Consider the following 12,186-nt stretch of genomic DNA (forward strand, 5'->3'; position numbering starts at 1 on the left):
AATACGATCGAGTCGTTGTACAAGCTTGGTAAATCGCCGCCATCCCATTTGATAGCCTTCAACAAGTTTTTTTCTTGTTTAAGTAAAGCAATTCTTACATTCGGCTCAGATTTAAATGCCGAAAATTGCAACTTTCTAAGGACATTTAAAAAGTGGCCGTTCAAACTCTCTGCAAACGGCAATCCTGCTAAAACACAGCTTCTTCGTGTGATTTGCTCAATATCGTGCAGCGAAATCCTGTCAAGATCTCTGTCTTCTTGGCTGCCGATTGCAAACAGCAGATAAATAAAGAAAAGTTTTAAAACGAAAATGACACGTGGAAGGACAGCCATATTGAATCTGCCGCGCACAAATCATTCAAGGAGAGAAGATTGGGAACTGAAAATCACAACGCCACTGACCCACCCCCCCTCCACAAGAAACTCCCCACCCCGCATACGTCAGCGAGCCTCACCCACCAAGTTCAAGATGCCGTACTTCCTCAAGCCCAGACTCTGTACAAGTCCTTGAGAACTTCTGATCCACACTATACAACATTAAAAATGGACAGTGGACACCGCTATATTAATTAACCATAAATACACTTTAATAAATAAATATATTCATTCACAAATTTTATTTACAATTTTCTGTCCACAATTCGCCCTAACTTTCTCCGGCAACGTTTATTTGCTTCTTTGATCCCAAACTGAAAGCCAATGCTTCTACTGGAATATAAAAAAAATGTTACATACATTTTTACCATTCTTCATGGACAAATGAAAAACGAAAGTGTTTGAGAAAAACTTACATTGAGGATATGAACCGCGTTTCATCTGTTTTGTCAAGAATGTCATTATGAATGTTCTCCATTTTTGAAGATCTTCACCCATGGATATCACTAAACCTTCCCTAAAAAATGTGGAACAATTTTTCTTACAAAGGGGTAAATCAGCCACACAAGTTTGCAAACAACTTTATGGCTCAAAGAAAACATTTATTGAGAAAGTTCCCATGCAGCTGTTTTTCTTCACAGCTTCGAATTGTTTTTTAGAAAGTCCTAGTGTTATAACTGGGGTTTTGCTTTGTGATGGGGTTCTGGTTATTTCAAACACCTCCTACTACTAATATGTTGAACTAGTTCTCAGCGATTCTAAAAACAAGGCAAACCTGTTATCTCTGACATCCAGACGCCATAGTTTGCTGAATTTTACGGCGAGTCTTAGGACTTTGAGAATACCAACTTTCATAACTTCGAGCTGAGAAGAAACGAAACAATTTTTTGGCAGTCAAGAAAAGAAGTCATGAATAAATTTGATTAGAAGTTTTCCTCGTCAACCAAGAGGTCATCGGATTCAACGTGTTGAATCCTTCCAACGTTTACAGTAATATACTCGTTACCTTCTTCGTCATCAGGCATCTTTCAAAAATCTTCTCCACGTAAAGCGAATGAGCTTTGATGATTTCATCTAAATCTGTTGCCTACAAAGATAACGATAGAGAAGTGGGTGAGAGACTAGTTCGTTTTAAGGTGATGAGAAAATGTTCTCTTTCTAGAAGTGCACTTTTCTGTCCAAGTTCAGATATCCAAAGACATGCATTTGCCCTGTTTAAAGTGTCACCAAAAAGCCCAAGTGCCCTTCCCATCTTTACCTTGCTCCCCCCCTTCCCTCACTAGCATAATTTGACCCAGAACAAGTGACACTCTAAGTAAAAAGAGAATTGACAAACCTCACATACAAATCGCGCTTACCAACTGCTATCACTATATTTTAATTGCGGTCAAATGTAAAGTTTTGTATTTACAACACCTTTTTTAAAGCTTCTTTAAATTCCAGCTTGCTGTGAAGAATCTAAAATAAAATGATCAGACTGTTGCATCACCTTGGCAAAAATAAAGACAAATCCTGCAAGCACACCTCATTCAGCCTCTTAGGGTTCCACACTTGGACCAAGACTTACCCTGGTCATAATATATTGATGCAGGCCGTTAACAAACTGCATTAGATCAAAACGGACAAGATGCAATCGATGCTGAACACGATAATCCATTACGAGACCCGGTTGAACTGGGATTTTCTCTTCATCCTCAATGTCTTCAAAGTTAGGGGCGATCTGCCTGCGTTGTAGATCTAGTATATAATACCAAAATATAAATAAGCTGCCGTGGTTTGTGTCTGAACAACCTGAAAAAGATATCTCAAACGTTGTGGTCCAGCTGTCGAGGTTTGTGGCTGTAGTTCACCTTTAAAACGTAAATCATCCAGACTCCACTTTGCACGTTTCAAGTGCAACAAAAATAAGAAAACATCGTTATATCGTTTCTGAGATGAAGCGTCTATCACAAGGTTAATTGGCCAGGGTGCCTAAAACAATAGATCCACTATTTTGAATAAGATCAACATTGTTAAACACAACTTCAAGAGATTATCAAGAACGTATGGCACTACCTTATAATTTAGCTCCAAGCCTTCAAACGAGTCTATCGTCAATTTTTCTGGCTTGTTATAGCCCACTGTAAACCTGGCAATGAAGTGAAAATTGGAATCGTTATAGGCCAAACCTAGTGCAACAATACACCTGTTTGCAAGAAGAGATATGGTTTCGCTAAATTAAGTCTAAAAGTATATACCTCTCTTTCATTTCAGAATATGCAGGACTGAGAGATTCGTAAAGTAAGCTGTTTAAGTATGACATGTCTTGCCATCGTTCATGACGATTGCACTATTGAAAGAAGACGAAGAATGGTGTAAGGTTGTTTAGCTGACAGCGTATATACATGCTTTATTTCTAAAATTCGGTGCGGGAAAAAGAACTCCAACCTTCTTAAAGATGTCGGTGTAAAAATGATGCATAGCGTCTCCCGCTTCCAGAAAGAAAAATTTCTAAGTGCAAGTCAAACAGTATGATTTTATAAAAAACAATATTTGCAGCAATAAACAAACATACCAGAAGCTTATATATATTATATATTAATAGCTACGAACGTAATTCACAGAATAACTAACCCTTAAGGCTGCAAGGTGATCTAATAACATATATTCAGTTTTCAAAAGATGAATTAAAGAACTGCAACTCTACAAAAGTGAAGAGGACATTGATTATAAAATACATCTAAAAATACAGACGGAAAAGGCGGGAAAATCTGTCAAAGATGTGCTCGGAATAGATTGTATAATATTTCAACAACTTGTAAACATTGCTCCCTGCATTTTATACAAGATATATACCTTTTCGTATTTAGCTCGAATATGTGGATAAAAACACAGTTGAAATAGTTCTGCCATATCTGAACAGAAAACAAATATTGCACATTTTCACATGATATTTTATACACACCGTTGCCTGACAGACGATTAATATGTGCACTTAATCGATCACTCTTAAGTTGCATTCCACTTATGTGCGTTTTATTGGGCAAAAATAAACATTATAAACATTGCAAAAATGGGGATTTTTACAGCAAGTAAACATCAGATCACGTATCGAAAAAAATGGATTTAATCCTCTTATATAAATTGGCTTTTCTTCATGTAATACAAATGTGCGTGGTTGCGCGAACATGCAGTTCAGAGCGAATTACGTGGGACAAAGAAAAAAAAACGCCACCCTGAAAAGAAGATTATATCGCGACAAAAAATACGTGTTTACTTTGAATGTCCGTGAGGGTCGACACAGAACGTGCGAACATTGTGTTCAAAGATTCCTCTGCGTAAATAAAGAAAAAAATAACAGAATTATTATTTTCATAAGGCACTGTAAATGTTTGATGGACGCGCGAGTAAGAGTTTGTTTACACCAGCAGTTGTGATGATTTTGAGGTATTGAAATAGGTCTTTACGAAGCCAAACAAACACATATTATTGTTGGAATGACTACAACACTTCCAGAATCGTGTTATATACTCATTTCAATACCTCAAAGTCACTTCACGATACGTTTACGCTCGACTAAGCGAGATTATGTAGCTAACAATTCCTAATTTGAAAGGTACGGGGTCTAATAGCTCAGCTTTCACAAAAATCGTTCAGTACCTTGTAAAAGTCGATCAGCATTCTTCGAAAGCTGGGATAAAAATATTACATGATTAACCCCAGCCAATATACATCTCGACCCATATCTCTATACCTTTTCGAAACTAAGTACCCAGGCTTTTAAAGGTAAAGTATGGGTGTGAAAAACGTAGAAGAAATGCATGAAATCTAATCTATTTCTCCATTCTTACCTCGCCCAAACTTTCAAGAAGGATAATAGACTTTCCAGCGAGAATAATCTATATATAGAAAAACAACAAAAACATCCGGTATGAACATTTCTACTTTTGAGATTTTTTTCTTCACATGGGCATCCGAACAAAATAACACCTATGATCTAACACGTAAACTATATCATCAAAACCATATTGCAAGATCTTACTTCTGGAAGGACAGGCTGGAGAAATGTCGGGCAAGAAACGCTGTAAGCTTCAGTTTCACCTAATGAGAAAAGTACATTGTAATTTGGATAAAAAACATCAAACATACAAAGGAATATACATGAAGATTTGATACCTTTGACTTTTAAAACTGATGCCCATAATTCAGGCCCTTGGTTAACGATTGTAGAAAGCCTAGTGCGGGGAAAGAATAGTGTAATCGGTATTAAGAAAGATAAAGCAATGTTTGTTTTCCGTTTTAAAAGTGCACTTTAAGTGGCGTTAAGAACTTCCGAAGATTTAAATTATTTTGTTTACATATGCTAAATCCATCTTTGGACTAGATTGATCAGCTTGGCTTTCACTCAGGAAGTCTGTGCCAAGCAAAATAGGTGGCCTCAACTAAGCCTGGATGACTACAAAGACCTTAATCATTTAATTCCAACTGATCTGTCAAAAGCCTGGATAATAGCAACTACACCGGTCAAACAAGACGTCAGAAATAATGAATTTCTAGTTTAAAATAATTTATACCGTAACTAAATATTTCAATGCTTAGGGTTGGAGCCTTTACATGGAAGATATAGTTGCTATATTCAGTGTATTATCAGATCAGCGTTTGAGTACAGAATAAACCACACCTTTGAATACAGAACTCATCAGCGGCATCGATTAACTTTCCTTCAGTGAGACAACCATCAAGAAATTCCACGTAGGGTTCCAGAGTATTAAAAAACAGAGGTAGTAAGATTTTCACCTATAGAAACGCAGAAATAATGCAGTGCTGTAAATATTGTCTGAATGCAAGGATAAAATGCTTGCCCAAAAAGCTTTCCTATTGTGAATTAGGATAATTCAGTTGAATCACAAACCTTCCAACGACCATAATCTCCAAGGCCATCAGCAAGGAGTATCTCATGGTAAAATGCGTTTAGGAAAAATGCAACTTTCTATAAAGATGAATAGAACGTGTTCGTCAGAGGAAAGGATGGTAGCTATATCTTTCTTGCTGATGGTTGAGAAAAATATCAAAAATAAATCATGAATTGCTTTACCTCGTAGTTCGGTCTTTCTGCTACGATTTTGATCCCGTGATGATACACATCAAATATCGCAGTAATCTATTTGCAAGAGACACAATCAATGAAGTTAATTTCACCTCGTAAATTCTTGATAACTTTCAACAAAGTTTATCCATTTATTACTACAGTAATACCTCTTTCTGATATTGTGAAATGTGACATTGCAGGACTGATAACGTAACTGTTTCCTCTGCAAGGATAATAATCAAAGCACCATAAGTCGAACATTGAACAAGGTATGTACATGGACAACAGTGTCATTGATCCAGTGGCTCCGTAATCAACACTTTGAACATTCGACCATTGTAGTTTACGATTGTAATAACAGGCACCGAATTTCACAACTGAAGTAATTGGTTTGACAATGACTTTAGCCCATAAAACATACCTTTCTTAATGATGGATTCTTCAATCTTTGACAAATCTTCATTAAATTTCTATTTGAATAGTTTGAATAGGTTAAAAGCGGTGTTGTGAGTCGACTACGGCATCTAGAAACCTTCATTTCCAAATAGCAAGAAACGGCTCTGGTATATTTGTGCTGTAAAAATCAAGACGAGCATACCTGAAAGTATTTTAAAACCGAAAAGCTAAACGCTTGATATGTTTGTGGGATTTTCTTGTCGGTCGAGGCTTGACAAACTTTCTTTATGAAACTACGTAACTCGACTATTGAAGTAGCCGTGTCGGCAAACGCGATCAAAAACTTCTGTAGTGAAAGCTAAAAAAAATAACATTTAAACACGCTTTTAGCGCGGCGATCTCATACGGAAAAACAACTAAACAAGCTACCTTTGACTAAGTTTGATTCACAAATGCCCTATCGAATTTCAGCATTCATTTTACCGAAAGATGAAATATATTTGTCAACACAAGTTTGAAAAAAGAAAACATAGTTCATCTTACCTCCGTAATGTGTGTCATTTCAATTCCCTCACGAACCGTGAATTTTTCATTAGTAAAATCATAAACGTGTAGTTTTTTAACACCAGATAACATCCTATATAGAATAAATCTTCTGGTTTAGGACATCCAAACATAACTAAATAAAAACTATGGTAAAATGGATGTTCAATTATTCACCAGATCGTTTCTCTGATAACTTGGATTTCATGAAGACGTTGTGTTGGTCTAACACCAAGAGGGTTTGTTTCCAAACAATATTCTGACCTACAGTGCAAAAGAAGTGGTCACAATTGTTGAATCTCACCCACCAAAATGTACCCGGGATATGTTGGTTACATTTCAAAAAGTGTTTCAACTCATTGGTGCAATGTTTTGGCCCCCAGGTCATGTTAACTACTTACCACTGCGAGGCAAGTGATATCTTTGAAGATTCTTCAGCAACTGATGAACTTTCTTTAGTCATCCAATATGGTTCCATGATGTTTTCACAAAGAATGTCCCTTGCCTACAATAATAGACATTAATTTTCAACCACAACCCCCCCCCCCCCTCCACCAACTGTGAGAGCTGGGGTATGGTATGGGGTTGGGTACGGATGAATCTATTTGTTATACCCACCTCCAATGTTATAACACCGGTATTTGCTATGTATCTGACAGTCCCTTGGTTTCTCTCTGGTTGATTGCATTCATCTCCTTTATCATTCTGATTCTCTGCTGATATTTCATCATCTTCAATAACGCTGTCATCATCCTTTAGAAAAACAATTATTGTATCACAATGATTTCGAAGTTTATGTTAATATTCAATAATAAAAAGTAAGCAGTAAGTAAGTACCCTAATTAATGAACAATCTTTAAAGGTGACGTCTGCAGTTGGGTTTGTACACCAGTTCTGCATGTTTTGCACACAGACTCTAACCCATAGGTCATACGCAGACAGTTGTATGTTAATATGTTGTATTTTCAAACAATACTACAGTTTAAAATGTATAGAAAGCACTTGCATTAGAACTAGAGATCATGCACCTTACATCTAAACACATATGATTCTTTTATACCACCTACCTCTGAATCTAAGTCACTCCAAAATTCCTGAAATGAATAAAGATGATTTAGCTTGGTAGATGACTTCCAATGGTAACAATCATTGGAAATACAAATACTTAATAATACTTGCATCATGTCATATACCTCTTCATTTGTATCATAATAATGAACAATGTATTTTTCTTCACCCTCAAGAAGATAGTTTGTCCAATTAAAATTATCTTTTGCTAAGAATTAGATATAATAAAACTGTAATAAACAAAATGGTATGATTGTAATGTCTGAAACAGCTAGACAATATATGCAAATATTCAACCAAAGCTGCTCAAATCGTGCTAGAAGTAGGCTGCCCCAGTCTGGTATAAATGCAATGAGGCTATCTCTGAGCATCCAACCAGATCTGGTCACACTGGTGACTGGTCTGAAACAGCATCACACTTATCTTTATCCAAACATTTTGAATGTTTTTTCTTAATCTTTGAAGTACAAGAACACAGGGAAAAATTCACTACCATGGTATATGACATTACAAATTATACTTATTCATAGTTATTTATTAATTAACTCACCATCTTGACTTTCTTCCGATTGTGGTGGATGGTAAACAGAATTAACCGGAGAATCTGACAGCACTGTGAGGAATTTTAGTAATGCATAATGAACGTCACTCTGGAATTAAAATTTAATACATTGTTTACAGATAACATGACACAATTACAAGGCACAGCAAAGCCACCATAAAAGAGGTATTCTTCAATATTCAGACCTTTTCGCCATACTGTTGGTCAAACAAAAGGCAGCTCATAAACTTTTCTACCAAAGTTGAAAGAGCCTGTGATTTATGATCTTGTCCATGGATTGCAAACTTCTCGCAAAGTCTTGAGGAAATGCAAAAACAAAAATGATGGGGATAGCCTTCAAAATTTTTGAACTAATGATCTCTCAAATATAAATCTGGCTTAACAGAGCTGTCTACATAATCCATATTACCCCTGAATTGTCCTTGAAATCTTGTTGCTGTCTGCATCCAAAAATTTGTGGTACCTGAAAAACAAATAGCAGTTCGAAATTGCAAAGGTGTAAAAAATACAAGACGGAAACCAATACAGTCTTTATTGTAGATTTGCTGAATTTAAGAAATTTTCAGTTACGACAACAAACGAGGTGTACATATATAAACATTCAAACATTTATACCACACTTTTATATGCATGGGTACACCGTACAGTACGATATAAAGTCATATAAACATCTAGTATCGATCGACAACTAATCGTAGAAATAAAACCACTTCATATGAAAGCCATCTCCAATAATAGCCTAAACCTGAAGGCGCTTGATTACAAGCAATGTTCGTGTTCTTTATAAAATACCTTACCTAAAATTTGACATCGCAAATTGAGTAGCAACAGGAACATTCTTTTTTGCTAACTGCAAAGAGAGATCGGCAATAAATTTTGCACGGGAATTAGAGAGCAAACATTGAGGAATCCACCAACGTACCTCTCCTCTGATGAATCGCTTCACAAGCTGTTTTGTGAGCTCCTCGATTCTCTTGTCTTTCAGAGCAATAGGCGCCATATTGAAGTTTGGATTGAAATCACAGAGGGGGGGAGAACTACAGATTACAGAATGCTTTCAAAATTTTGTATTTCAGAGTTTAGACCATGGCCAATAATTATAAAAATTTCACAGCCTAAAACTAGCCCATTTGTTTTGTAAAATTTCAGTAATTAAGTAATTGACACAGGTTGATATTTTGGATGCAAAGGCTGGAGTAATAAAAAATCTATAACTATTACACCTTCATTTTATTTGGACACAAATGGTCTTTGGTCTTACTTAAACATTTGACTCCAAATTATCGAATATTACAAATGTATTTCTGGTTCATTTTGCACAAGCATTTAATTATGTACAGTTCCTTAAAAAATATACATCATTTTTCTCAAAATCACAATTTATCTTAATGAATGTTCATTTCTCCATTATTCCAACAACATAAACAGTATCTGGTGGGGGTTGCGACCAGTCACTCAGGACGACACCATCGACAGTTTCTATACTAGAGACTTTATAACCTTCTGGGGAACCTGGCAGCCCTCTAACTATAAAGTTCAGGGTAGCAACATTGGCATCTATTGTCTTTATCACACTACTTTGTCCTTCAAGTGTGTAGTGAATTTTGACCTGAAATTTAGGCACACACATCCTAGTCAATACAGTATTCCTCTATGAGGATACAATAGACTTTTGTCATAATGACATTGAATCACAAAGCCTGGTGGTACACGAAGTTTGATTGGCTCTTAATCCTTAGTTTGGCAGAGCCAATAAAAATTTCTGTAAGATCTGGCAATTCTGCATTTGACGCCATTATTATCATTATGAGAAAGGTCTATTACACAGTTGATGAACAAAGGTCTTTTTCCTATCCGAATCAAAATAATTTGTTATCTTAATCAAAGATATAAATGCATGGGGTTGATCATGAATTCAAGATAGATTGATGATGTTCAAATAAAATCTTTAACCTGCAAGCGTGGTATTAATTATTACTCTGCCTAATATGCCAAATGATTCTACCTAACAAATGCTAGATACATTTACATACCTTTGGCATTATTGGCTTCCAAAGATCAAATAATTATCTAATATAACAATTTATATAAAAGAATATAGTTTACCTTCGATCTGAGCCTGCAAGATGTAAAATACTGTAATGGAAACTTCAAATAAGACTGAAACATTCATGTCTGAACAACCTATATGCAAGTGGTTCCTAATGAAACCTAATGTGGATACACAGTGGAGTTACCTAAATATCAACAGTAAAGCAGTATTTATTTATATGTTATACATATTTGAACAATAAATGCTCTATTTACAATAAATAGGAATATTAAATTATATAGATGCACAAATTTATAAATATGTACATTTTCAACTTACAATACAGTTACACTGTTATATATGTTTAACAACCATCAAATGCAGCCTACATGTCACCTTTTGTTTTTCATATATAAGGATATTAGCTTAATACTCAAAGTAATGCTATGCTGTTTATATTTTAGAGATGTTATAATTCGATAATATCAATGCTATATAATATTCATGATTTTAATAATTTTAATGTAATTTTGTCCAAAGTAATCAACCCAACTTCTTTCTTAGTTTCAGTCCTGCTTTTTAAAGCGCATTTCGACCCTTGCCGATCTTCTCAACCAAATAATTTGGTTTATCTTTTGTGCTAAACGTGCCACTCCAAAACCCAGAGCCCTACAACTTTGAATTACTGTAGCTCTTACAATCAGTAATTGAGCTCTTAAGGGATCCAGTTGGGTCTGCCCCAGACTTTGCCATAAAGTCAATAGCATTTGTTTGACTGCTCTGAAATATGTACCAAATATCGATGGTATGGAAACATTGACGAATGGAAACCAAAGCCTACCCACAAGGTTCTTGAGTCCTTGAAGTATGCCGAATAAAAAGTATCCAAGTTGGTAAGCAACATTTGCTATTGGTTTCACTACTGGCCACATGACCGCACAACTGCTGGTAACACTTTGTGCAACAATTTGCAACAATGGCCGTAGTTGTGCAACTGTTTGCAACACTGGAGCAGCCATCGTCGATGCAACCGTATAAAGTGGTTTAATGAAACAAAGCCATTGAACAGTATACTCCTCGAAAATTGTGTTAAAGAACCGTATCGCATAGTCCAGGAGTCTGTATTGGTATTGGAGAAAGTCAATCAAGGGTCGCAGGAATTCTCTGACAAACTCAACATAGCGATAGAGCTGCCAAAGCGCCCACATCACCGAGAACACAAGGTAGACGTATATCGCCAATTGGATGCATTGTCTGGTTCGTTTGGAGTACAGAAAATGTGGTATGTATTCAACCCACTTTGGTAAGCCTTCCTTCAAATGCTTGGTGTTAGTTTGGGAGGAAGTTTCAGAGCTGCCATTTGGGTGTCTGATACTGGTATTTTCATCCAAATTTGTGCTTGTATAAATCCCTTTTAGCTTCCTAAGAAGATCTCGAATAGCTCCGGTTTCGTTTACGTGAAAACTCGCCCGGACAAGACAACTTTCACCAGAATTACCTGAAAGTAAAGCCAAATCCTCATTCATTGATTCATTGACCGGGTGTTTAGTTTTTACGACCGAGCATTCAATCAAAAGGGTGCCTTTCATCGCATCAATTGAACCAAATTTCGCTTCTACTCGTAGATCAATCGCCGTAATATTCCTGCAATGTAGTTTCAATATTTCGCCATCTTTAGCTTCACATACAAAATCCAACCTTGGCTCGTTTTTATCTGGTATAGCAAGACAACAATTATCTGATTGCTTTTTTAGAATTCCTCCACATTTTACTGATATTAAAGGAACCTCGTCCATTTTTAAAACAATTTTCTCTTGCTCTTATTAATGTTTCATGGCCAAGGAAGTAAATGATTGTTGTCAAACAGCGTGAAGAATTTGGTTAAAAAACTTAAAATATTTTTGCGGGCAGTTGCGATTTTTTGTTTATCTCGTAGTTAATTTTCCATCACTCAAACGTGTCAACACAACTGATAACCTCGTTCCCAGGGTCTTCTTGAAAGGTCAGGGTTACCTTTTCAATGTACCAAAAACCAACCACATAACACATTTTTAAAAAATTTTTAAAAAGGTGTCAACACACCATCCGTTGGCCGAGTGGTTAAGGTCGTATACAGCCCACTAATTTCGATGGGAAAAATCGC

At 36.0% G+C, this 12,186-nt stretch overlaps 2 protein-coding genes across 2 annotated transcripts; both read right to left on the minus strand.

Moving 5' to 3' along the window:
- Window positions 1-628: 628 nt before the first annotated feature.
- Window positions 629-9,043, minus strand: LOC114526915 (gamma-tubulin complex component 5-like). The gene is made up of 34 exons (XM_028548458.1): window positions 8,934-9,043; window positions 8,809-8,861; window positions 8,421-8,474; window positions 8,197-8,308; window positions 8,000-8,099; window positions 7,575-7,657; window positions 7,449-7,475; window positions 7,000-7,134; window positions 6,783-6,886; window positions 6,559-6,645; window positions 6,382-6,475; window positions 6,041-6,196; window positions 5,864-5,912; window positions 5,610-5,665; window positions 5,449-5,514; window positions 5,266-5,343; window positions 5,035-5,150; window positions 4,530-4,588; window positions 4,396-4,454; window positions 4,205-4,252; window positions 4,014-4,044; window positions 3,631-3,687; window positions 3,210-3,268; window positions 2,988-3,056; window positions 2,802-2,864; window positions 2,612-2,703; window positions 2,430-2,502; window positions 2,225-2,345; window positions 1,942-2,111; window positions 1,791-1,832; window positions 1,381-1,461; window positions 1,150-1,238; window positions 791-891; window positions 629-707 (listed from the first exon to the last, which is right to left on the minus strand). The coding sequence occupies exons 1-34, from the start codon at window positions 9,009-9,011 to the stop codon at window positions 646-648; spliced, it is 2,724 nt and encodes a 907-aa protein (XP_028404259.1). The 5' UTR covers window positions 9,012-9,043; the 3' UTR covers window positions 629-645.
- A 1,558-nt stretch (window positions 9,044-10,601) lies between these two features.
- On the minus strand, window positions 10,602-11,942 carry LOC114526985. Its single transcript, XM_028548539.1, has one exon. It carries the CDS (start codon window positions 11,837-11,839, stop codon window positions 10,610-10,612), a length of 1,230 nt encoding a protein of 409 aa, XP_028404340.1. The 5' UTR covers window positions 11,840-11,942; the 3' UTR covers window positions 10,602-10,609.
- Between the last annotated feature and the right edge of the window lie 244 nt (window positions 11,943-12,186).

This window comes from Dendronephthya gigantea, unplaced genomic scaffold (genome assembly GCF_004324835.1).
Source record: "Dendronephthya gigantea isolate DGI-Jeju-01 unplaced genomic scaffold, DenGig_1.0 000042F, whole genome shotgun sequence".
Classification (NCBI taxonomy): Eukaryota; Metazoa; Cnidaria; class Anthozoa; order Malacalcyonacea; family Nephtheidae; genus Dendronephthya; species Dendronephthya gigantea.